Source organism: Parasteatoda tepidariorum, chromosome 5 (assembly GCF_043381705.1).
Source record: "Parasteatoda tepidariorum isolate YZ-2023 chromosome 5, CAS_Ptep_4.0, whole genome shotgun sequence".
In the NCBI taxonomy this organism is placed as follows: Eukaryota; Metazoa; Arthropoda; class Arachnida; order Araneae; family Theridiidae; genus Parasteatoda; species Parasteatoda tepidariorum.
The window spans coordinates 83,285,278-83,311,344 of NC_092208.1; the positions used below are offsets into that span (position 1 = coordinate 83,285,278).

The 26,067-nt window shown below is 30.3% G+C and overlaps 2 protein-coding genes across 2 annotated transcripts in view; one reads left to right on the top strand and one right to left on the bottom strand.

Annotated features, from left to right (window-relative positions):
* The window catches only part of LOC107437837 (rifampicin phosphotransferase), a gene marked incomplete in the record, with an annotated part of 597,639 nt that overhangs the window by 158,731 nt on the left and 412,841 nt on the right, over nucleotides 1–26,067 (top strand).
* LOC122272221 (rifampicin phosphotransferase-like) overlaps nucleotides 12,257–26,067 on the bottom strand; it is a 53,673-nt gene continuing 39,862 nt past the window's right edge. Inside the window, exons 12-16 of the mRNA XM_043055617.2 lie at nucleotides 24,113–24,197; nucleotides 21,934–22,022; nucleotides 19,713–19,775; nucleotides 16,860–16,952; nucleotides 12,257–13,636 (exon numbers count right to left, since the gene is read on the bottom strand). Coding sequence (XP_042911551.1) covers nucleotides 13,538–13,636; nucleotides 16,860–16,952; nucleotides 19,713–19,775; nucleotides 21,934–22,022; nucleotides 24,113–24,197 — 429 coding nt within the window. The 3' untranslated portion in view covers nucleotides 12,257–13,537. The remainder of the gene's footprint in view (nucleotides 13,637–16,859; nucleotides 16,953–19,712; nucleotides 19,776–21,933; nucleotides 22,023–24,112; nucleotides 24,198–26,067) is intronic.

Genomic DNA, 26,067 nt, shown 5'->3' on the forward strand with positions numbered 1-26,067 from the left:
TTCGTTTTTTTTTTGCGGACTGTACATGATATATACACCATGTAACTTCAATGAATAATGTTACTTATATCACACGTTACTTATACCGCACGTTAATTACATACCTACCTAACCTAAGATCACACTTACGTTACCTTCCAACATAAAGCGCAAGCGCACTGACGAAGCAAATAGAGCTTTGAGCTTCCTGGAGCTCTTATGTATAGTGACACGATGCTTTCGAAACAAGAACAATTAAATTGGATAAAAATTTAATGTACCAAAGACTGTACGAGTATATCAATGTCATCAAGATCTTAAAAAGGCGAAAGATTAACCTGATTGATGTAGATAAACTAGAACATTTATTCTAGAGTCTTGCGAAGAATCTGTATTGCCTTACAGAACAGTAAAGAAAGTTCATGAAATTCTTCAACGGGGTATGGTTTGTTCAACAGGAGTTGGCACTTGGCTCCGCCTTGTCCTTTTCGAGACAGTTTGCAGGGAAAATAGCAGTTTTCAAATTTAAAACTATTTGCGTTTGAAGCGTATTAAGGGTTGTCTCATTTTCAAGAGCGGAGATATTTCTTCTCATTCAAATTGTACACCACGCCATTCGAGCTACCACAGAACAGGTGCGTCTGAAGGTATTCCGTATCACTATCAGCATTGCTGTCTTCGTTACGTAGTTTTAATATTTGAAAGACTTGACGGAATATAATGATATACTTTTCAGTCCGTCATAACATATTTTAATGCATTTTTAGTGAAAAATGCTAATTAAACCTAAAATAACAACTACTAAATGAAAATGTTCAGTGTAATAGAGAAGTTATTGTAATTTTTAAATTAAACTCTTAGTATTTATACATACTTCAAAAGAATTCCACTACTTTTATTGCATACCTGTTTTAAACTGCTTTGTGGCTCCTCGAAGTCCAACAACGCAAGGAAGTCCATATTCTCTGCTTACAACAGCACCTTTATTAAAATTCAACAAATGTTATTTTAAACAATGTTCTTATATTAAACAATGAACCAGATTATTGTTTTAAGTCTATATATTGTCCATTTCTTTCAGTGAAATTTCTTTTATTCATTTTATCTGACATAAAACAATATGCTTAGGTGAAAAAACTAAATTTTTAAATTTTATATTTTTTGCAAGCCCAATTTTCAATTTTAAATCTATAGCATTAAACATGGAATGCTTAAAATAAAAGCTAATATATTTTCTATACTTTTTTCAGTATTTTGTGATAATTTAGATCAGAATAAAGGAAAAATATTATACTTAGCGTTTTAATAGTTTATGTCTATGAAATACAACAAGAAACACCGATCTTTTTTTTTCTGCGTTAAAAGAAAAATCTTCCTTTCACATTTAAGCAATAACTTATCAAATTTGCACTGATTTACAGTTGTTTAGGACTAGAAGAAATAGTTACTCACGACTGAAATTTCTTTAATTCGTACAATAAATTATTGCTAAATTTTCGGATATGAATGGTTAAAAAAATTTCAAACTACTTTTTTTCTGCATTTTATATTTTAGTACAAATATAATTCCGACAATCTAACAGATTTTTTTAGAAGCCATTAGACTATTTTTCGTATTTAAAAAATACCACAATATATTTCTGCTTGTAATAAGAGCGTCAGAAGAAAAATATAAAAGAATCACCGATGCCCTATCTGTGAGATGAATGTAAATTAAGAATGAAATAGCGTTTTCACTAGTTGTTCTTAAATCCAGGGGGAGTTTTTCTCACTACGGTAAATAAGTATTTCGAACAATCTATATATTATCTATTTCGTTCAGTAAAAACTATTTTATTAGTTTCTTTTTATAAATATGCTTAAATGAAAAACTTAAAAATTATTTTATTAGTTTCTTTTTATAAATATGTTTAAATGAAAAACTATGTTTCAAATGTTATATGTCTTTGAAAATACAATTTTAAAGTATTTGATTTTCAACATTGAACTAATATGCTTCAAATACGCTACGTAAAACATTGGAAAATAGAATTTTATAAGTTGCGAACATGAAAAGTAATATAATAAAGGCTTTAATGTTGCATTACCATGTGAGATGAGTCCTCCAAGTTCTGTGACAACACCAGATATTATTGGGAAATATGGACTCCATCCAATATCTGTACTGTAAGCGATCAAAATTTCACCTGGCTAAAAATATAATTAACATTAATTTTTTTGTAGAGTGTGTTAGCGTAAAGAAATTTTCTAAAAATATTAAATCTTTTGATAATGCATTTAAAATACAAGAAATTTCATATTAAAAAAAAATTGCATAATTTATTCAAATAAAAAATAGTTAAAATACGCAAGCACAGCAAGAAACATTTTAGTTTCGTTTTTGGAAGTTGATTTCGGTTATTGGTTTCCTCTGTGAATATAAGCAAAAAAAAAAAAACTATAGCTTCATTTCTGAAAATCAGAGATAAAAAATTTAAAAGGCTTCTCAGAGCTAATAAATTGAAGATCAGATATGGATCGTAAAAGGAATCGACATTTTCGTCGAAATTTCAGATTTTCATTCATCCGAATATCTTAAATCAGTAGAAAATTGAAGATACTATCGCAACTGTTTATAAAAACATAATTGTAAAAACATCAATTAAAATTGCTTGAAATTAATTTTACCCATACTTCAAATACATAAAAACTAAGAATTTTTTCATATTCCTGCACGTGAGCTTTCAAATTAGGAAAATATGTTCAAGAAAATGTACTCACATATGAATGCTATCTATTTTTTGAAATAAAAGCAAATAATTAAAGAAAAAAAAACAGAAGATTGGAAAACATTTTTTTTTAACAGTACATCCCCTTAATGTGAGAGTTTAGGCTAAACTAATTCCTAGAAAAACTGAGCTATAATTAAAGAAGAAGAGATTTTCACCAAGAAGAAAATAAACTCATAAAGGTAATAAAATATTTGAAAAACCATTAATCTTGTCTTACATTCTTAGTTATTTTTAATTACTAAGTAAATAAAAAATATTTGTTTTTATCATTTTTGAATAGTCAAGGAAACTTTTATAGTTTATTTCTTTATATTTCGGTCAGGAAATAAAATCTACAAGACTGAACAATAGTAAGCTATTTATATCCCATAAAACGGTCAAAACTTTACTTGAATCAAAGCTTTTCATTACGATCAAAAACTCCAACTGAAGAGAGTATATAGAATTGTATTTAAATATAGACAATGGCTTTATTAAGGCATACAAGCATGAAAAAAAAACTCAAAATATTATTTTTTAAGTTATAAAATTATATCAAATGCTATCTAATATACTGTACTCTGAGATTCAGATTAACGAAATAAGAATTATACCCTATTATTTGCTACTTGTGAATTTTTCATTTGACAACTGCTCCCTTTGTGACAAAAAGCATTTTCAAATGAGTACAAATAATTTTGTCCACCATTAAAAAGTATATTCCCCACCTACATAATTAAGAATCTGATAATCATGTAATGATGTTAAGATCCGGCTAAAGTTTAAAAAATGGCGGAACAATTAATTGATTTTCCTCAACAACTGCAAATATTTTGATGTTTCGAAAAAATAGGAACAAGTAACAGTTTGTAATATTTAAACCTATGTTACGTATTTTTGAAGATATTCTTTGGTTGCAAAATTAATAACAAACAGTGCTAAAAATTGTCACAAAGAGAAAAATCATAGATTATATTAAATAAAAATAAGCAATTTTAGAAGCGGAAAGTTTATATATTAGTCTCAAAAGTCATATCAAAGTGTATTTTACATATTTCAAAACAAAGCTAATGTTTATAAAAACTGAAAAAACTTTATTTTAATTGCTATGTAGTTGTTACTTTTACGCATACACAAGTACCTTTAATTGAGCAGCTTGATCCAGAGATACGGCTACCCTAGCATATCCTTTAACAACACCCTGGCTAACAGGAATGCCTGGAAATATGAATTAAAAATCTTAAATTAAGCGTATAAAAGAGTTGCTATACAAATAATCAACATCATTTTAATGCAATATTTTTTTTCTTTAACACCAGAAAATCAGAACAAAAACATAGTAATTGAAATAAAATACTAATAATAACTATAATATTCATGAAAATTTACAAAAATCAGTTATTATTTAACTGCCTAAGTACTAACTAGTAAGAAAATTTATTTTATTATGATTTTCTCTACTACCTTACTTGAATTTTGCTTCTTTTCTACTACTTTATTTTAATACTCCCACTTCCTAACTACATTATTTGAATAAATACTCATTAATACTATCTAACACATTCCATCTAATTTGAAAATGGTTTTAAAATACTAATCTACTTGACTTGAAAGCTGTTCTAGAATACTATTCTACCTAACCTGCAAACTGTTCTAAAATACTATTCTAGCTAACATGAAAACTGTTCCAGAATACTATTCAAGCTAACATGAAAACTGTTTTAGAATATTATTCTACCTAACTTGAAAATATTTCTAGAATGCCCTTCTACCTATCTTGAAAGCTGTTCTAGAATACTATTATATCTAACATGAAAACTGTTTCTGAATACTATTCAAGCTAACATGAAAACTGTTCTAGAATAGTATTCTTCCTAACTTGAAAACTTTTCCAAAATACTATTCTAACTAACTTGAAAACAGTTCTAGAATACTATTCTACCTAACCTGAAAACTGTTCTAGAATACTATTCAGGCTAACATGAAAACTGTTCCAGAATACTATTCTTCCTAACTTAAAAACTATTCTAAAATACTATTCAACCTAATTTGAATCTCTAATTCTACGTTAATTAAATATTTATTCAATTTACTTATACTTATTTAATTTACTTATATAAATTTACTCTTTAGTAAAACGGTGATATAGAGTAATTATATTTTCTTCTGACAGCAATTTTTTTAAATGAATTTTTGCGCACATGGCTTAAAACAAAAGCAATATTATAAACATAATTTAAGTCACTTACATGAAAAAAAACATAACTAGTAAAATCTTCAAATAAGTGACATTCTTTTTCTTATAAAAATTTATACAAATTACCTTTGTGGATTTCGTCATAAAAATTAATGTCAATGTTCAATCATTACAATTTTAGGTCGAATACTAGAGTGGATCAGAAACGATTGAAACAATGCTAACTACTACCCTTTGCATGTTCTGGTAAAGTGTTGCAACATGCGAAGCATTTGCCAACTGCCAACTACTAAGCTTATTTCAAACTATTTTAAACAGCGGTACACATTTAAGTAGAATTAAGCTAAATTTTTGTAATCCCATAGCACAGAGGTCCCATGAACATTAAAAATTTTGCGAAGTGATTACTTTAAGAAGATAAGTTTCAATCATTTAATACATTTTTGACCACATCTCTGTTATTTTTCAAATAAGATGTATCTGTATAGAAATATTGTCCAATCAGATCTCTGAATTATGAGGTTGGTATAGAAAAAAATGGAATGCATAATAGTATTTTAATATAATTTATTCATCACCATTAAATTTTTTAAGATCAGCGGGAACCCTGTAAATGTTTTATAAATTGCGTTCATTTTTCTTTTACCTTGCATTGTTAAATCAGCAATATATTCAGTTGTATCTGAAGTTTCTTCTACTTCATTTACCTAAAAATTCACAAATTCAATGAGGAAATTGTAATCTGAAAACAATTTATAACAGATGAAGAATGCTTTTTACAAGTCACTATTTCAAATACATGTAAATAAGTAATAAAATTAAATAAACATATTGTATATACAATAATTATTTGAATTTGAATATAAAGAACTTCCGGGAAAAAAAACTTTACAACTGAAGACATCAATATATCTCGAGTGTTATTCTCAAAAGTTAATAAATTAACTTCATTTTAATTGAAAATATATTTAAAAAAATGTATACTAAATTCTTGCATATAAGCTAAAATAGAACACTTACTGGTTTGGGGAAACCTCGCATGATTTCGGGAAACTTATATTGATCAACCACTGGAAATATTTTTCTGCGTTGATTTGCTCTGAAAAAATATACAAAGAACTTGAAATATAATATGCAAACTGGCAAAATGTTCGTTTGTATTATAAACAGGAAAATCACTGTGGAAGGCAATAGAATTTTTGTCCTATTCGTCAAGATGTAACTCAAGGAAATTTATCGAAAAGTACAAGTTCAGCCAGGATGGTTCAAGGGCTAGAATGCTCGCCTTATAAAGAGTAGACCCAGTTCGAATCCCAGCAACTGCTGCCCAGCTNCAAATAATTAATTAGAAGTAAGCTAAATTTTTGTGATCCTATAGTACAGAGGTCCCATGAACATTAAAAAATTTTGCGAAGTGATTAAAACTTATCTTCTTAAGAAGATAAGTTTCAATCATTTAATACATTTTTGACCACCTCTCTGTTATTTTTCAAATAAGATGTATCTGTATAGAAATATTGTCCAAACAGATCTTTGAATGATGAGGTTGGTATCGAAAAAAAAGGAATTCTTATTTGTATTTTAATCTAAATTATTCATCATCATTAAATTTTTTAAGATCAGCGGGAACCCTGTAAATGTTTTATAAATTGCGTTCATTTTTCATTTACCTTGCATTGTTAAATCAGCAATATATTCAGTTGTATCTGAAGATTCTTCTACTTCATTTACCTAAAAATTCACAAATTCAATGAGGAAATTGTAATCTGAAAACAATTTATAAAAGATGAAGAATGCTTTTTACAAGTCACTATTTCAAATACATGTAAATAAGCAATAAAATTAAATACACATGTTGTATATACAATAATTATTTGAATTTGAATATAAAGAACTTCCGGAAAAAAACTTTACAACTGAAGACATCAATATATCTTAAGTGTTATTCTCAAGAGTTAAATTAACTTCATTTTACTTCAAAATGTATGAAAAAAAATGTATACTAAATTCTTACATATAAGCTAAAATAGAACACTTACTGGTTTGGGAAAACCACGCATGATTTCGGGAAACTTATATTGATCAACCACAGGAAATATTTTTCTGCGTTGATTTGCTCTGAAAAAATATACAAAGAATTTGAAATATAATATACAAACTGGCAAAATGTTCGTTTGTATTGTAAACAGGAATATCACTGTGGAATGCAATAGAATTTTTGTCTTATTCGTCAAGATATAACTCGAGGAAATTTATCAAAAAGTACAAGTTCAGCCATGATGGTTCAAGGGCTAGAATGCTCGCCTCATAAAGAGTAGACCCTGTTCGAATCCCTGCAAAAGCTGATCGATAGAAATTCTGCCGTCGTCTCGCACCAACCACAGTGCTAACGTAAAATATCCTCAAGTTCATAAGGATAATGGATTGGAATGCTCTTGTCAATGGCTAACCATAAACTATTTTCCCGCTATCCTCACCATTTACGCAATTACAAGTTAGTTCCATTACTAAATTTTAAAAGAAAGCTAGTTTGTACCAATGTTTGAGACGGAGTTCTCCTGTCTTCTAGGTAGGGTTTAAAATTAAAAGACTACAGAGTTGAATATTGACTGATTTCGCAAATCCAGAAGTGGGTAAGCTGTTGAACACTGGTAATAATTTAAAATAAAATTACAAAAGCTAATGTGACGCCACAATTGGCATTTCAGAGAAGTGGGTACGCTTAGAATTCATTTGAGTGAATTTCAAAAATTTGTGGTGAGGAATAAATTACTAAATTGCAAACTGTTTTATAAATTATATTTCAAAATATTTGTATTTTTTCAGATATTTTGAAATATTTATATTCTATTTTAAATATTATATGAAATTTTAGAGAGAAACTGATTAGAGATTTTAAATCAACTACGCATTATTATCTCAGATAACAAAAATATGCAAGAAAACAAAAACAAAAAAAAACGCTCCAGTGTTATCAGTAAATGTTTCAAATGAATTCTCGATTGTTAGAAAATCCACAAGTGGTAGAAAAACAAGAATTAAGTCTGGTAGAATTTTCTAGAAACAAAACTATTAATACATTTTCAAGTCTATATGATAACTTTTACGGCCGTCGAAAAAGATTTTACAAAGCGGTTGTAAATCAACAATTAAGTTTCAAAGAAATATCTAAGAACAAAACTATTAAAACATAAAGGAGCATATTTAGCCTACAAATAGATCTTATCTACATATTTGTTTTAAATTATTGAGTCCAAAAAAATTTTTTTTTAACTTTATATTTCACCATTTAGTACACCAAAACGCAAGTTGGTCTACCACTAAGAAAATTATTTCTCTGCGATCGTACAAGTTGGCAGCAACACAAAATTATTCAAGCGTCTGTAAGCATTTATCATCAATGATCATCAACATTGATGTATCAAAAGTATCATCGAAGTATCATCAATTATTTTATAAGTTTCGTTTTCCAAATCAACGAAAATTAAAGAAAACTGAATAAATTTAAAGAAATCAAATGAAAGAAAACTGAATTTACCTGGATATTATTTTTGGATATCTCGTATTCAACAAATCTCTAATTTCCTCCAATGTCATAAAATAAATAAGGTCTTTATCCGGAATGCGTCCTTCTGCCACCATCAACTTCGCCAAATGTCTAAAACCTTTTCTGTAGTGGTCCACACTTTTGATCAACATAGACTGCAACGAAGAAAAAAAAACAACTTTAGCACACCATGACAAAAAATCATGAAAAGGAACATCATAACATAGAAGTGGAACCTACCTTACTAGTTTCTCTCGATCTTACACCCCTACGACAATTTGGAATAGCGAATCTCAAAAGCCACCTGAAATATTCCAAGTAATTTTAACAAGTTTTTGGATAAAGATATTTAAATTAATTACAAAATTAAATATTTGCGAAAGTAATTAATTAGAAATTACTCAAAACAAATTAATAAAAATAAAAATAAAATCTTTTAAAAGAGGCGTGCCCACTCTGTATCTTATAAGAACATTATTAGAAATTACAACTCTTAATCATTTTGCGAAAGATTTTTCTTTTAACCCTTCTAGGTGCAATGTAGCCAGTGTGGCAACACTAATTTAACCCCTTGGGGACGGGTGATTCAGAAAAGCATTCGTACAAAATGAGAATCAAATTGTAATTAAATAAAAAACGGTGACTTAAATGTAGTAGTTTCTAATTTGACAGACTTACTTTGCTTTTACTTTAATTATTGTTAGTTTAATCATATATATAATCAATGTTAATTCGAAGTATAACTAAATAGTTTTATTTTGAACAAAGTAATGGTGAATTAAATAAATCAAACAATTATAACTCCGCCCTCAAATAAACTGCTAAAGAAATACTGTGATTACCAGTTTTATATTTTTACCCTGATTGATACGGTTTTATGCTGTCACGTATTTGTGACAGTCGGCGCGATAGGGTTAAAAGTACTTAATTTTTCAACAAACTATAGTTCATAACAATTTTTCAGTTCAATTTTTTAAAACAAAATTTCGTTCTTTTATCTTTTGGAATTAGACCATGCATCGAGGGTAAAGCATTTTAGAGAGACAAAAATTTATGTGTGTAGGAGGGCTATAGGTAAGGGGAAGAAAGTATGCTTAGTCATTAATATATTGGTTCTTCCATTAATACATTCTGTCTTTTGCCTAGAATGATACTCTATGAGGAGAGTGAAGCATTCTAGAAGAAAGGAATATGGGGCATAATGCACATGGAAGAGATAGTGCTTTTTTGGGGGTTGCAGTTTTAAGGTACCTAAGTAGAAGACCCACACTAAACTTCAAAATTGACAGAATTCAAGAAATTCAGTTCTATTGGTAACGCATCTGCTTATAGGGATTAACCCTTTAACGGACCCATTATTTCTAGTAAAGGTAAATTAAATTATTTTTGGAATTGAAATTGTTTTAAGAACAGTAATTAATCTTAAAAAAAAACTAATTTAGTTTATAAAAATGCCATTTTTTTGGTGGTAAATATATTTAACATGACCTATTAGAAACTTACTGACTTTTATTTTTCTTTATTTATAAAATTAATTCCTTAAATGCTACAAACTTCAAAAGGAATTATGTATTTTATAACTTTTATAAGTTTTTTAAAAGTGACAAATGGTTACCAATTTTATTCAAACTCACTTCAAGAAAGCTGAAGTTATTGAAAAATGGAAACCCTAATTAAAAGTGATAAAACGTGGTGGTAAGTATACTTACCACGGCCTTCAAAAGGGTTAAGTAAAACGCTAAGAAAAGAAGTATCAGAAAAATTTTTGAACTAGAAATAATTATAAAATTGCTTTTTATTCAATTTCAGTGACATCATTGAAAATGGAATACAGGTTAGTTTCATACGTTAACTTTTACAATCTGAATGACGTTAACTTTTAACAGTCTGAAAATGTTTTATAAAAAACCTGACCAGGGTTTGCAAAATTTATCTGGTGCTTCTTTGACGAGTCCTGTTAATTAATACAATTTTATCAGTTCTTAAATCATAATAAAATTGTTTTTTATTATTTTTATATTTATTGATTTTTCAGAAAGGTAAATAATTTGCACTGTCACTGATGATAAACAATAATACTATATTTAAAGTCCTTAATTTTTTCAAAAAAGTGCTTAATTTTTTCAAAAAAAAGTCCTTAAAAGTGCTGAATTTTTGCTTCGTTAAAAGAGTGGGAACCCTGTTCTTCAAAGTCCATACCGACATTAAATGTTTTGTTAGTTTTTTACACAACGAAAAACATTTTAAAAATACATTATGTAAAAGTTTTAGCCTGTGTGAGCGTATTTTATAGATAATTACCTGAAATTAAAAGTAATTAAAATCATTCAAGTTAAGAATCTTTGAAGAAAAACGGCACACTTTTCTGTTTGGCATATAACCTAATTATAACATACTAGAATGGTTGATCTTGCAACTAATTCTTGCATGAACAAACACTAGACTTTAATTTATATTTCATTCTCATATATCATATTATATATTATATAAAACGTTAATACGTATGTATCAATAAAACCGATGATATTTCTTTTCTCGTGTTGACAACAGTTTTCATTTTTAATTTATAGGATTCGGCGCGGAAGAGCACGTAGTGAGCATCATATGGCTAATCTATATTATATAAAACGCTAATACGTTTTAATTGATAGGCTTCGGCGCGCAAGAGCACAGAGTGAGTATCATATGTCTAATCGGGTGAATTCTCACCGAATTATCAAAAACATTCTCACAAAATTATCTTCATCGAAGCCGATGCTTTACATCCGGCATTCAGTACTATTTCATATTGTTTTACAACAAATNCATCTTTATACGTTGGATGCTGATGTCCATCGACTTTACGTATATCTTGAAATGACAATGAGCCGGTGACATTAACCAACAACATTCGAAGATAAAAGCACTAAGTCTGCCTTGGATTGACTGTAAATGCTCTCCCCAAGGCGTTTGATTTGAATAAACCGGGACAACGGCCTTCATCGGTGTGCCTTGCTTGCGGGAAGTCCATTTCTTTTTGTTTGAGCCCATGTGAAATAGTGTGGTACTTCTGAACAGAGTAATGTCTGTGCAAAGGCATCAAACGCATCCGCACGATTACACAATTCAAAAAAATTCGGTGAGTGTAGTTCTTGGTGGATTTATAGCTCTGTCAATCGCTGTCTCGTTCGTGAAATATACGCGCTGACCGTTTTCAAGATGGACGGCTAAATGACTAACGGTAGGATCATGAATAGGGAATCCAAAGTTGCGACAAACAGCTTCATTGGAGCTGATGTACCGGCCAATTTGGTAGAGCGTTATTTCGTCGTTGTTATTCACTGGAAAAGCGGTCACATTGGTATTTTCAACTCGAAATACTGCCATATCACTGCCTTTATTCACATACTTGCAAATATATTTGATGCTCTTCTTTTAAGGGCGAGCATAAGTATTAGAGTTTAAAGTGAATTGTTGCAACGTGCGTGAATATTACTTTTTGATTTATCAGGTTTCTATGTCTAGTTTGGATTGGAATATGATTAAATAAAGATATATTTAAAATATACGTTAAATCTGTCCAAAAAATGAAAAAAAAATTAGTTATAAACCTATTCTCATACCTACTGAATATACATATAAAATTTCATCAAAATCGATCCAGCCGTTTAGGAGGAGTTTAACCACTAAAACTGTGACAAGAGATTTTTATATATATAGATATATATATATATTGAATATTGTTATATTACTGTATTATAAAAAAGAACTCTCATATATATGCGAATTATTCGTTTGTAATGATGAGTAACACATTTTAATAAAATCTGTAAATCTACGCATTTAAACATAACTGATACTACTACAGAGCCATTCCATTGTCGCAAGTCGGTTAAGGCGTCACTCGCATTGCTGGTTCGTTACCCAAGTTAAATGAGTTCGATCCTGGGGGCCAACAAAACAACCAAAGTGCAAGCGAGGTGCATGTTAAATTTGTCGTGGTTGAAAGTCCTCTCGTTAATTGTGGTGTGAAGTTTCTAGAGAAGAGTACCTGCTCAGGTGCTGTCCACGTCTTTTGATCAGAGTCGAGATTGCGTGGCATTCTAGCTAAATAGAGCTCAAAAAATGCAATAGTTCATTGGGCAGCACTTGTGTGACGTAAATCAAGTGCTACTACTGCACTTAGATATTCGTCAATAAAAAGTATAATATAGGGGCTATCAAGACCCAAATTGAATTTCATTTTGTTAACGAAATATAAGGAAGTAAATTATACATTTTTTTTTATAAAAAAATTGCTGTTTCTGCAATTTTTAAAATTTTGGACCAAAATAACCTCTGCGTGGCGTTTCTTTAGAACTCATTTTAATATACTGGAATTATTTTAATAATTCGATTAGTCCATAATGAAAAGTTTGGAGGCTAACAATTTATTCATCAAAACAATGGTTTTCAAAAACTGTATCATTTTGCTCGCTGATTTCAAAAATTAACAACTTATATTTTGTGTTGGACTAAAGTAACTCCACAAGGACCAAACTTTCCATCGGCTGACAATACATTCAATGAACAATTCGAATTAATTTTTCGAACGTCCGTATGAAAGGAATGCCAATTTTCTAAGCTTTGTGGAGGGAAAAAATTATGTTTGGAAAGTTTATGTTTTAATGCAAAATTCTTTATTTAAATTTAATTTAAAGTTACTTGTTATAGTTTTTTTATTCATAAGTTCCAAAAAGAATAGAAATTTGTTCCAGTTCTCTCATGTTTAGTCTTTTAAAATGTTGGTAAAATTAACGAAAATCATATAAGCTTTGGATTTGACTGTCAAGCACTTTATCGAATATTTTACAAACACTTAGTAATTGGCATCCCAAGTTATAATAGTAAAGCAATAATAATGAGAAAAACAAATCTAGTTTGGATATAAAAATGTGCATTACCTATTTATATGTATTAAGTGCAATAACTAATTTTCGAGCAAAAAAATGAAGATTACAAATTAAATTAAAGCAATTAAATGTATAATACAAGTGGTCATTGCTTTAATCTGAAACAAGAAAAAAAATATTTTAGAAGACAAATTTACAAATATTTATTAAGAAAACAGAAAATTTTACATACTTGTAGGAGTTTAATAAAAATTCGCTGATCTTGACCCCATGGTGTCGAATTAACATCAAACTGAAAAAGAATAAAAAAATTGAATATTGTAAACACAAAACTATTTAGATTTTAACCCCGTTTCGAATACTGAGACATCGAACTTTATTTAAAAATTGATAAAAAAAAAAAAGGGAAATATGCCACTAAGAACTTCGTGCCATTGTGCCGAGCAATTGAAAAATCAACGTAAGCGACAAAAATTTCAAAATTTAGATTTTTATATATAGTTTGCATCTTTGTATGGTAAGCTACATATATATGATAAAAAACTCAAAAACAAATTTTGTTTTATCAGTTATTTGAAATTCTATTTAAGGGCGTTCACAGCATTAGCAATGGAAGACGAAAAGTTGTCGAGCCACTTTTCTCGGACTCAATCATGAAGCACTTATGCTGTTTATTGATACATTGCTGACCGGCAACTTTTCTGAAAATTACTCCATGCGGGTTTTGATAGCGGATATAGAAGTAAAACAAACTAATGCACTTTAAAAAATTTCATTTATTATTCAACTCTTAATATTTCTTTTTCGTATGATAAAAAGTATAACAATCACCTACGTGTAATGGTACCCTACAAGTTTTGCAAATATATCCGGTTTCGTAAAGTTATCATAAATTGGTAGAGAATTAAATAGTAAAACTTGAAAAGTATGGAAAGTTACGCCCACTTTTTAAAATAGTCACCACGAAATCACTGCTTATATGATTGCTAAGACTCGTGACCGGTCACCAACGGTTGGCCACGAAAACACGAGTTAACTCGTGACCGGTTAGCAATGTGTTAAATTGCGCGGTAGTATAACTCTCATTGATAGCTGCCTTGATTAGGGTGTTAATGCTGGAGTTGTATTTTTTGCGATCATTTTTCCTTTTACAGAGCTATAGGTGCCACTAGCTTCGATGGAGAGGTAGAGATTGCCAGAAGACAAATCTATAATAAAATTCTTATTCTTTCTGATCCTGAAGTTGCTCTACAGACTATTTCCAGCAATAAAATGTGCAACTCGAAACGTATCTATACCTTTCGGTCACTTCTAAATTCTCTGTCATAGACTATTGCTTTGCAGTGGGATCTCTATCACTGTGTAGTGGAAGGAAATGACAAGGCTGACTTCCTAGAGAAAAAAAGTAGCACTAACATTCTCCAAAGGTCAAAAGCTGTGTCGATCTTTAAATTCAACAAAAAGAATGATTAAACCGGGATTTAACAAAAGACATAAACTACTACCTAATAATTATGCAAAATATAAAGCCTGGGAGTGTCTGGCTTCCATTATTCGGGATTTTCTTCGTGCCTCAGCAATTGAGAAAATACGTCTTTTAACAGGCCATGACTGTCTTAGTGGTCACTTCTTTAAAAATTGAATTCAGAAATTCTCCTAACTATATTTTATGTTACTCTAGACGCCTTATGAACTGTGTACATTTAGACACATGCATTGTATTGTATTCTTTTACCTCTGTCGTACAAAAATAATAGGAAGCAAGAAGCTAAGGGCTTGGTTACTAAACTCCCAGCATCTGTAAATGCTTTGGATTGTAACCATCATAATCACTACTTTTATTACATATTTCTATAACTTTAACTAAATATGATATGTAAAAAAATCATACACTTCCAGGATTTAAAAAAAAAAACTATTTTTAGAAGGAATTATTGTCATTCAAATCTTAGAAACCACTAACGATGAAAGCGAGATTTTTAAAAAAATATCGAAACCTATTTAACTGCCAGAAAAAACTAAGACAATACGTACGGTAAAAAACACCTGCCAGTGGCAAGCAAGTTTGTTTTGAAGTATTTAATCCCACCTCAATCAATAGTAATTCATCAGAGTCTGTTATCAGTTGCGATGCATAATGTGCAAACCTTTTGGCAACGTCAATGTAAAGGATTCAAAAAATGTAGGTTACGGATAGTAATTACGGAACACCCTATATATTAGGAAAATTAGTTTTAAGATCTAAGACGCTTTTTTAATAAATTCAGACCGCCGTAGTCGGTACACTCTGATTCGAAGCATCACTCATGCGCACGTAGCCGAAATTCGAGACTCATAAGCTTGCAAGCCACAGTCTGTAGACCACTATCCGAGAACCGAGTACTGTATTTTGACTGCTACCCCAAATCTATAAAATAAATTAAATTATGATTAATATTTAGATTGAACAAAATTAAAAGTTTTTTTAAACTAATCTTTAGAATACAGTAAATATTGCTTTGTAAAATAACGAATGCAAGCTCGATGAACAAAATTGTATTATTCTTCCCAAATACGAAATTAAATAGACTTCGTTTCAAATTGGGAGGTTAGATTAGTTCTACAAGAAAATTCTATTCGCGAAAGAATATGCCCCATAATACAAGGATGCAAAAGGAGCCCTTATATTAAAAAAAGAGTGGTAGAACTTTTACCCTAAATCAAACGTTTACCGGTACGGGGCGATGAAAAGGTTGGAAAACACTGGGGGTCGGGCAAAATAGGTTCGTAACGTTAGATCAGTGAAATAGTCTGAGCAAAAACAGCCTATTTGTATAACGAGGGGCGAAAGTTTCATTCCTGGGAAATAATGCTAGAACTCTCAGAACTAATAAAGGTTTAGAAGTTTTTATTTTGCACGTAGAATTGAATAGCTACGAGACTTTAAGAACATTATAAATCAACTTCAAAAACAATACGAACGAGACTTAAAACTGGACCAGAAAATTTAAATTTTCAATTAGTAGCCAGTGGCCGGTAGACTCTAATAACTTAGTAGCCACTTTTTCTTCAAACCTAATGAGTCGGTGACCGACATCGAGAGGGACTTTTCATTTAATAGTCACTTTCTGCAAACTTATTTTTTGCTTGAATAAAGTTGTATATTTTTTTTAAAAAATTCATATTAGATTTGAAAAACATTAATTAAACAATAAAAATATTGTAAATATATGACAAAATTTAAAATACTGACCCTAAGGAAGTCTACTTAAAAAATATTTGGGTAGGCAAAATGCATTTGATGCATGCATAACAACTTTGAAATAGGTGATTTTTTAGGGAATTCTCCGTTCACATGAGTCTTTCCACCACAGATTGGTGAATTCTAAAGGATCAAAATTTTGAAGGGAGACTTAATTAGACATCTTAATCAAAATTCTGTTATCCAGAGTCTCTGTCTACACTGCTTCTGCAGCTTGCGTATTTAACAGTAACGTAAATATTACATCAAATCGTAATAATGAATATAGACTTACTTCTTTAAGACATCGATGACCGTGTCTTTCAATGAATTCGCAATACATTTTGCTTGACGTTGTATTCGATGTGTTCAGCCATTTTTCTGCTTCCTAAAAGCAATTCGTGAGAAAAACATTTAATTACAAAAATCTCTCTAACGAGTATGGTCATTTTTATTTAATCGAAGTTGGTTCTAGGAAAATTTTTATCCAATCAAAATTACTATCAATTTATCAACAAGTTTAATTTTTTTCCGAAACTAATTGCTACATCGCTCTGAAGAATTTTTAACAAAAAATGTTAGAGATGATTTGTATGTTAATATTAATTGATATTGCTTTGGAAGCAAAAAAATCTATTACAATTAAAATATTTGTGTTTTTTATTTCTTCTAGATAAATAATGACGATTCGTATTAAGACATTTAAGTGAGTTTTTTATTTGAACAGCCAGTTTTTTAAAGCCCAATCCGAGCGTTCTTCACGATGCCCAGTGATAAACATTTTAATAAAATTATTTCATTTGATAATTATTTAAAATATTTTAATAAAATTGACGATTTATACAATTCTTGGTCAATAGGAATATTTATATTAAGTAAATACACTTATTGCCATTAAAAATTAACGCACCTTGAAAGAGTTGTCAGACTGAAACGAAATCTTCATACGTAAGTACAACGTTGATGTAAGCAAGTAGTTAAAAATGAAAGCAAAATGATCATTTACTATAAGAAAGAATACAAATGAATGAAAGCTTCAGTACCCTCTAGTGCCACCTCTAGGCAAGGAGTGATACAGTCGGGCACAGAGACATGTAAGTCCCTTACGATGCCGCGCCATCTTGTTCCATATTTGCTGTATAAACACCAGCAAATCGACTCCACTCGGAGGTTGTTCAACTTCCTATCCTAAGCGGTCCCAGATATTTCTAGTTTTCCTAGTTCAGTGACAAATCTGGGAATCTAGCAGGTTAGGACGGCATGACTTTGACACCCTTGTTGTATATCGCCGAGCATTGTCTTATGAAAGATGGTGAAGAAAACACACGTGCAATAAGTGAAAACACATGGGGGCTAAAGGATGTGACGATCGTACAGATTGGCTTTCATGGCACTGTGGATCTATAATAGGGGTGATCGTGTGTCATATGCGATGGCAATCAGTGCCATCACATCAGCTGTAGAAGTGGTGCTCCACTATACAGCGTAGGCAGGATTGACATTCACTCATCATTCCTTCCGTTCGAAGTGGTGTCGCTCTCGGCAGGATTGGACGGCAATCGAATGGAACCAGGTCGTCTAGATTTAATTCGGGCTGTGATGCCGATCATGTACAAGTAGGGAGGTCCCGTAGAAAAAGCATTTCCATTTGGTTCTATTACATTCAATATTACCATACAAAATATTTCATGGTAATCTTATCAGCAGTGTTGAACAGGCAATCCATATTAGATTTGCCAATGTAACAATGTTCGATTTCGCAGCTATAAAACCATGAACCTTACTCGAAGACAAAGGGTCTTTTTGATGAAGTATTTTAAGTAATTTACCCTCGTTGTAAACTCTTTTTTTACGAAAAGATTAGTTCATGGATAGTCTGACGGCAAGAGAAGCCAGGCTTAGCCCTGTCCCGCCCCGTAGGGGGGCATCCAGGTAATACTGAAGACCTTATGCGCGTACGTGACCTGCATCAATAGAGAATTGGCACTTTGGCTTGGCAACGACGGAATGGCAACACTTGCGTCGACGGGGAGGATCGCGATTCGGAGCAATATGTGATGACGGGTACAAGAGCTTTAGAAAAAGAGCAAGATTTTGAATTTTGTTAGTCTGGCTGCTGCACGCGCAGAGCAGCCACCAATCCACAATCTACCGACCCGCCCCGTCCCAGAAGGTCGCAATTTATTCATCCAAAAAATTTTATACATAATTTTACAGGTGCAACTGGTTTACACAGCAATGATATCAGGATTTCAGCAACATATTCACAGTGAAAGCTCACTTTCATACAAAACATTAAAACCCAGTGACATTCATAGCAAATTACACATAACAAACATTTTAAAACAGAAACACTACAGGTATTCTAAAATTTTATGTTGGGTGTGCAGTTTCGCAGTAAACAATACAAAAAATTTACAGTTTGTCAAATTTACAAAACTCTAGAATATTGCGATGAGAAATCGTATAACAAATCCTCCATTTCAAAATTTCAGCAATACGTACCCCGGGGGCCCGCATTTGTTTTGTCATGGTAAAAACCACATAATAAACATTTCAAAAGACAGAAATATCTCAAGTATTCCAAAATTTTATATTGAGTATGCAATTTCATAATAAACAGTACAAAATATTTACAGTTTACAAAACATTAAAAATATTACGATGAGAAATCACATAACAAAACCTCTATTCCAAAATTTCAACAATACGTACTCCGGGGGCCCGTATTCGTACTGTCATGGCAAAAACCAGATAATAAACATTTCAAAAAAGAAGTATTACAAGTATTCAAATATTTTATGTTGAGTGTGCAGTTTCATAATATAGTAACGGCAAGAGAAATCAAACCGATGATGATTCTATCATTCGTGATATTTTCGCTATCATTGTGGTCGAGGCAAGTTGTCAGTGGCAAGCCTTCGCTGGTTTTCAAACCCGGGTCGCTTCATTACGTGAAGAGCAATATTCATAATATTGTTGAAAATTTGCAAATAGGGAATGAATTAGTTTAAAAAGTGCATTTCATCTGAAGCTTAAACTGGCTTCGGTTTTTTAGACAGCATGCCTTAAAATTGGTTTTTATGTCTTTCGTTTTTAATCTATTATTGATTTTCATTTGTTTTTAAGTAATATTATAAGTACTCACTTCTAAACTCATTGCTTTGAATTTCTCGGGGCTCAGATCCTTCACTACTTGATTAGCTACTCTCTGAAAAATAAATAATTCATATTACATACAGGCATTGTTACAACAATCCCTCGTGAGGAGACTAGGTGTCTTTAGAAGTACTTTTTTTTAATTAAAAGCAAAATAAATGACATTTTGTTTGCAATAATCAATAGACAATCAGTTTTTTTTCGAAAACTACTAATATCACCAATTTTAAAATTTCATTAATTTTAAAAATTCACACACTTTTACAAAAAATTTTCTGAATTATTATGATTATTACGCCTTGAATCATGTTATAGATAACCGAAATTAGTTTCTGGTTTCTGAAAATTCAACTGTAAAAAAATTTGATTATTTATTTTCTCACGATTGTAAAATAATTTCGTTGGTGATAAGTCGTTGAATATTTTTATAGTAACCAAGAAATAAATTAGAAGTTAAAGTACAGTTTCGTAAATGTAGTTTCAATATGTAAATGTAATTGAAAATACATTACTTAAGTGATCGTAAGGAATGTATTAAGTGGTATGTATTGAGAGTAATTATCTTTATCTAAATAATATCGTTATCATTTAGATAATGATATTATTAAACCACAACTAAGCTGACTGTACTTGCTAACTTTTCCACTCTTAGTGGGAAGTTTTTTTTCATGCATTTAGTTGGATATAGTAAAAAAATTTTCGCCTTACCACATTATTTTTGAATAAATAAATTTGATTTTCGGTGATTAAAATAATTTTAACGGTCACGAAATCATTTTAGCAAATATATGAGACCTGGCATTTTACCACATTGCATGCGGGAAACTTAAACAAAGAAAAATTTTATTACAGCTGTTTAAGATTAAAGTTTTTTTTAAAAAACTAGGAGGCTTCGCCCCCTGCTCGCTGGCGCTCGCCAACCCTCGGAACTGCTTTCGCAGTTCATTTCGGATTGCTTTGCAATCCGATGATCGCTTTACTCGCTCATTGGATACGTTCTTAACGTCTAGCTTTTGTATACTTTTTTGAACACTGAAGTTCCGAAAACTTTTCACTGTAGAAAATTCTAAACCTGTGCATTTCAATATTAATTTGAAATTGCAAACAGTTCACATATTTTTCTTAATCACACTATTCTAAATTTCAGTTGTTGAGAAAAGTAACTGTTGTAAGTTTTGTTTTAAAGTCTTTCCCACCAGAGGGCTAAAACCATGTGTTGTAAAACAATATGAAATAGTACTGAACGCCGGATGTAAAGCATCGGCTTCGATGAAGATAATTTTGTGAGAATTTTTTTGATAATTCGGTGAGAATTCACCCGATTAGACATATGATGCTCACTACGTGCTCTTGCGCGCCGAAGCCTATCAATTAAAACGTATTAGCGTTTTATATAATATAGATTAGCCATATGATGCTCACTACGTGCTCTTGCGCGCCGAATCCAATCAATTAAAAATGAAAACTGTTGCCAACGCGAGAAAAGAAATATCATCGGTTTTATTGATACATACTTACGTATTAGCGTTTTATATAGTATATATGGTAGGCAAGATTTCATAAAAGTTGGAGCAAACTTCTCACTATAGTTACAACTTCAATTTTGAAAAAAAAAAATACGACGAACAATTGAAGTACTGATTACATGTACACGGAATAATTTATGTTTAAAGTAATTTTGAATGGAAATTTTTTTTGAAAAACAGCGCTGAAGCGAAATAGTTTTGCTACCACTTTTTAAACTTTTATATGGATTGCAGAAAATTTCAAAACATATTTTTACCTGACCAGCTTGCTATGTGTTAACAATGAAGATTTTAAATGCTCAAGAAATCAAATTAAGCGTATCCTGATTCTTATTTCGCTGTAAATATTCTGTATAACTAGGTCAATATCTACGACTTAAATACATTTTTCATTGCAAAAGGAGAACATAGGTTTTAAGAAAGGAATTTTTACCCAGCAAAATTATTAGGTTTAAAATATTTTCACAAGTAAATCGAAAAGAAAGTTTTTGGGAAAAAGGGCTAGATTTAAGGAAGAAGCAATTTTCGGTGTCAGAAATAATCCTAAATAATATTAAAACTTTCGAAAAGAGCTTCTGCTTTTGTATTAATTACAAAAATATACGATTGTCATAGTAACGTTTTTTTTTAACAGAAAGTTTTTCATTTTATTTAAGTCTGCTTATGGAAAGTAAAAATACTCACCTGTACTGATGAAGGTACATCCGCACTTTCTATTTGAGATGACGAGGATAAGATTCTCCCAAAATCACTGTATACATCAGTATCGAACCCTAACAAATGTTATTAATTAACTATTATAGTAAAGGTAGATTATGTTTGAGAAATTTTGAAAATTTATTTTTACTTGTTTCAATATAGTGAGAAAATAGTCGTAGATATTTAAGTCAGGGTTCATAAAAATGAGAAACAGACGAGACAGTCTGCGCTATCGCAAACTTTAAATTTCTCAAAATATCATTTTTCATATTCGCCAAGGTAATAACCACTATAACCTTCATTTACTTCACTTGAATGCATTAACCCCTTGGGGACGATTGATTCAGAAAAGCATTCGTACAAAATCAGAATCAAGTTGTAATTAAATAAAAAACGGTAACTTAAATGTACTCGTTGCTAATTTGACAGACTTTCCTTGCTTTTACTTTAATTATTGTTAGCTTAATCATATATATAATCCATACCTGTCAACTCTTTCGGTTTTTCCGGAAGATTTTAATTTTGTATTTAAAGTGGTACCGAAACTCATGTCATGTCATTAAAATTTTTGAATTATAATAATAATTATAAGTGAGTTTGACCACCACTACGTATAAATAATTGCAACAAATATATAAAAGCATACTAATCTTAAAGATAGCGAATTTTATCCTAGTCAAAATATTAATATATTTTTGAGTAAGGTTGTTTTTTGTTTTTCGATGATTGTTTTACTACCACTTGGAAAATTCATTCTCAGAAAAAGTGAAAGTTAGCAGATATGATAATCAATGTTAATTCAAAGTATAACTAAATAGTTTTATTTTGAACAAAGTAATGGTGATTTAAATAAATCAAACAATTATAACTCCGCCCACAAATAAGCTGCTAAAGAATTACTTAGATTACCTGTTTTATCTTTTTACCCTGATTGATACGGTTTTATGTTGGCGCGTATTTGTGACAGTCGGCGCGAAAGGGTTAATAGTGTCTATTAACACGTTCACGCTAATGACGGCCACAGCCGTGTAAATTATGGCAATATGTAGGCTAAAGACGGTAATAGTCGTCTTCAGAATGCCTATTGTCTCAAACAAAAATCTTTTTAAAAACATATATTAATTACTACTTTTTTTATTAAGCTAATTCCTATTTATAAAATCAAACGCGATGAAAAGGCAGTATCAAGACTCCTTAACCTCTTCGAGACGGGAAAGTCATTTATGCATTCTCAGGTTGGCGACAATCACGGTAAAAAAAGATAAAACTGGTAACCAAACTATTTTAGAGCAGTCTGGGCGAGGTAATAATAATAGTTTTCTTTATTTAATTCACCAAGACTAAGTTCAAATTAAAAAATTTGTAGTTACATTTTTTTGCGAACATTGATTGGATGTATTAAATTTAAAGTGAAAGCAAAAATATGGTTGTCAAATTAGCCATGCTCAAACTTCCGCTTCCGCTTTTTATTTTTTTTTACCATCCTGTTTCCGATTCCATACGAATATATATATGACTCGCTCGTCCCGAAAAGGTTAAAAAACATCGAATTTGGAAAAAAGGTCATGAAATTTTTCGTGACCGGTAGACGCCGTGATTCTTAAAATTTCAATTGATAAAAAAAGGGACATCATTTTGATGAAGTGTACTAATGAATTTATTTGATAATTATTCAGAAACACATCAGAAAATATAACATATTCCAAATGACTTATCAGTTATTATTTTGTTTGGGAAGAAAAAAAAAATTCGTGATGAGCAAATGACGTCTACAGCTGTCGAGAGACATATTATGGTATTTTTCACTTTCAAACATACGATTGGCGCTTAATTTCACGTGACAGTCATAAACAATTTTTAAAAATGCGTTTCTGATTGCGGTGCAACACCGCTCGAGTGGCACCATAAAAAGTGTGCGACAACGTGTTAAATAGTGTCCTCTCAAAACACCGTTTTTCACACTTGCGGATTAGACGACTTCCTCAATCTTCAAATAATTCGCTCGAATGCTTTAATTAATGGCGCATGTGTACATCAAAAAATGCTATCTTCCCCCTATAACTCTATCATACCACTGTACTATTTAAAAATTGGAGGTATTTGAAATGAAATGGTGGCAGGTGGTCACCTAATATTTAAAATTAGAGAAATGAAGAATACTTACGGCCTTTAGCTTGGAAAAGTATGGAAAAAACAATTACATTCCAGTGAGAGGAATTCTCTGTACAGTTCATATGATGAATAGCGCTCTAGAATACAAAAGTAATGCGTCTAAAAATTTTATAAAACATAAATTCTTTTGAAAACATCCATTCCATGCATAACCGGAAAAATAAAATCACGTGCCATGTTCTAAGCTGCACAAAGAGATTTTAAACTTATGCATAATAAAACCGGTATGCATAATAATTCTGAATATACATTTGATGTACGGAACATGTACATGCTTGCTTGGGCACTAGCCTAATCAAACAGATATCTTTCTAGTAGATACAATTTAGTTGAATAATTTAGTGAATAATTTCTACTGTTGAAGAAAATACTGTTTCATGATAGGAATCAAAATTATTAATAAGCAATGATAGGAGTAGGTAATTGGCAGCTAACAGGAGGATCTGCTGCCTACCATTTAAAATAAAAAACATTCACAATGTAAATGTGTGATGAAAATATTAAAATAAAAAAAAATTTTAATCTTGTTATTCTTTAACAAATTCATACAATTACAATTCAGAAGAAAATAATGTAATTTTTTTTTAAACAAACAAACTAATATAACTTTATTGGGAACAAAAACAAACACATAAATACAAAGAATATATATTCATTGTCAAGAGGAAAATCCTGTTCAGGCGACAAAGAAAAGTAATACAATAAATCTAAATTAGAAATTCAAAAAAAAAGGGGGAGGATATTACAATCATAAATTATTTTGCTCATCATAAGACATCATATATTGCTGAACACTGTAATAATAGAAATAAACATACATGAAACTATATAAAAAAATAACAAATGTAACATAAGAAATTCATTTGGATTGGCACAAGACTGGTATAAAAAATTAAATGCTTCATTTAAAGTGAAAAATAGAGATCTAAATTGTCAATGTTCATCATAAATTGAAATAAAGCACTCTTAAAAGAATAATATATTTGGATGTTTTGCAACTGGAATGGAATTATTATATAATAATAGAATTATTATATAATTTAGGTACTAAGTAAAAAAACTGTTTTCGCGAAATTTCTTATATAAAGTGGGGAATCTCATATATTTCAGTTGGTCTCCTTTCAGACACATTAGTTTTTAATTTGCATATTAATTTATTGTTGTGTAAATAGAGTAAAATACGAAAAAATACATTATGGTGAAATGGTAATAGGCTAATTCTTGTATATATATTGGTATTAGTTATACTTGAATTATTTATATTTAGAGGATTAATAATCTTGAATCATTTATTCTGAACTGAGATTAAAGGAAGTAAATTAGTTTTATATTCACCGCCATATATTATTGCACCATAATTAATTAAAGAATAAAACCAGGAGTAATAGAGTGTTTTCGCAAAATTAAAATGAATTTTATTCTTAAGATGATAAAACTTAACTGAAATGAAACGCAATTTTTTAACTAAATTGTTAATATGTGTTTTCCATTTCAAATTAGAATCGATATATAGTCCTAAATATTTGATATTATTTACAGATTGTAGAATATAGCATTGACAATTTTCATTAGTACTTTTGCAGGAGAGAGAGTGAAATTTTAAATTTAAGTTAAATTCTGATTTTCTTAAACTGAAATAAATATATTTAGTTTTATTTAGATTTAAATTTAAGTCATTTATTGTAAACCATTTTGAAATTATGCGTAAATCAGATTCAATTTGAAAAATTAGTTGATTTAAATCAGTGCAAGAATACAAAATTACGGAATCATCAGCATACGTTATTATCTTACCAAAAAGTTTGAGTTGACAAAAGTCATTGATGAATATAATAAACAATAAGGGTCCTAGAATAGATCCTTGAGGAACACCACGGTTTGAAAAAATATAATTACTAAAATTACTTCGGATTTTAACTCTATGTTCTCTGTTTGAAAGATATGAAA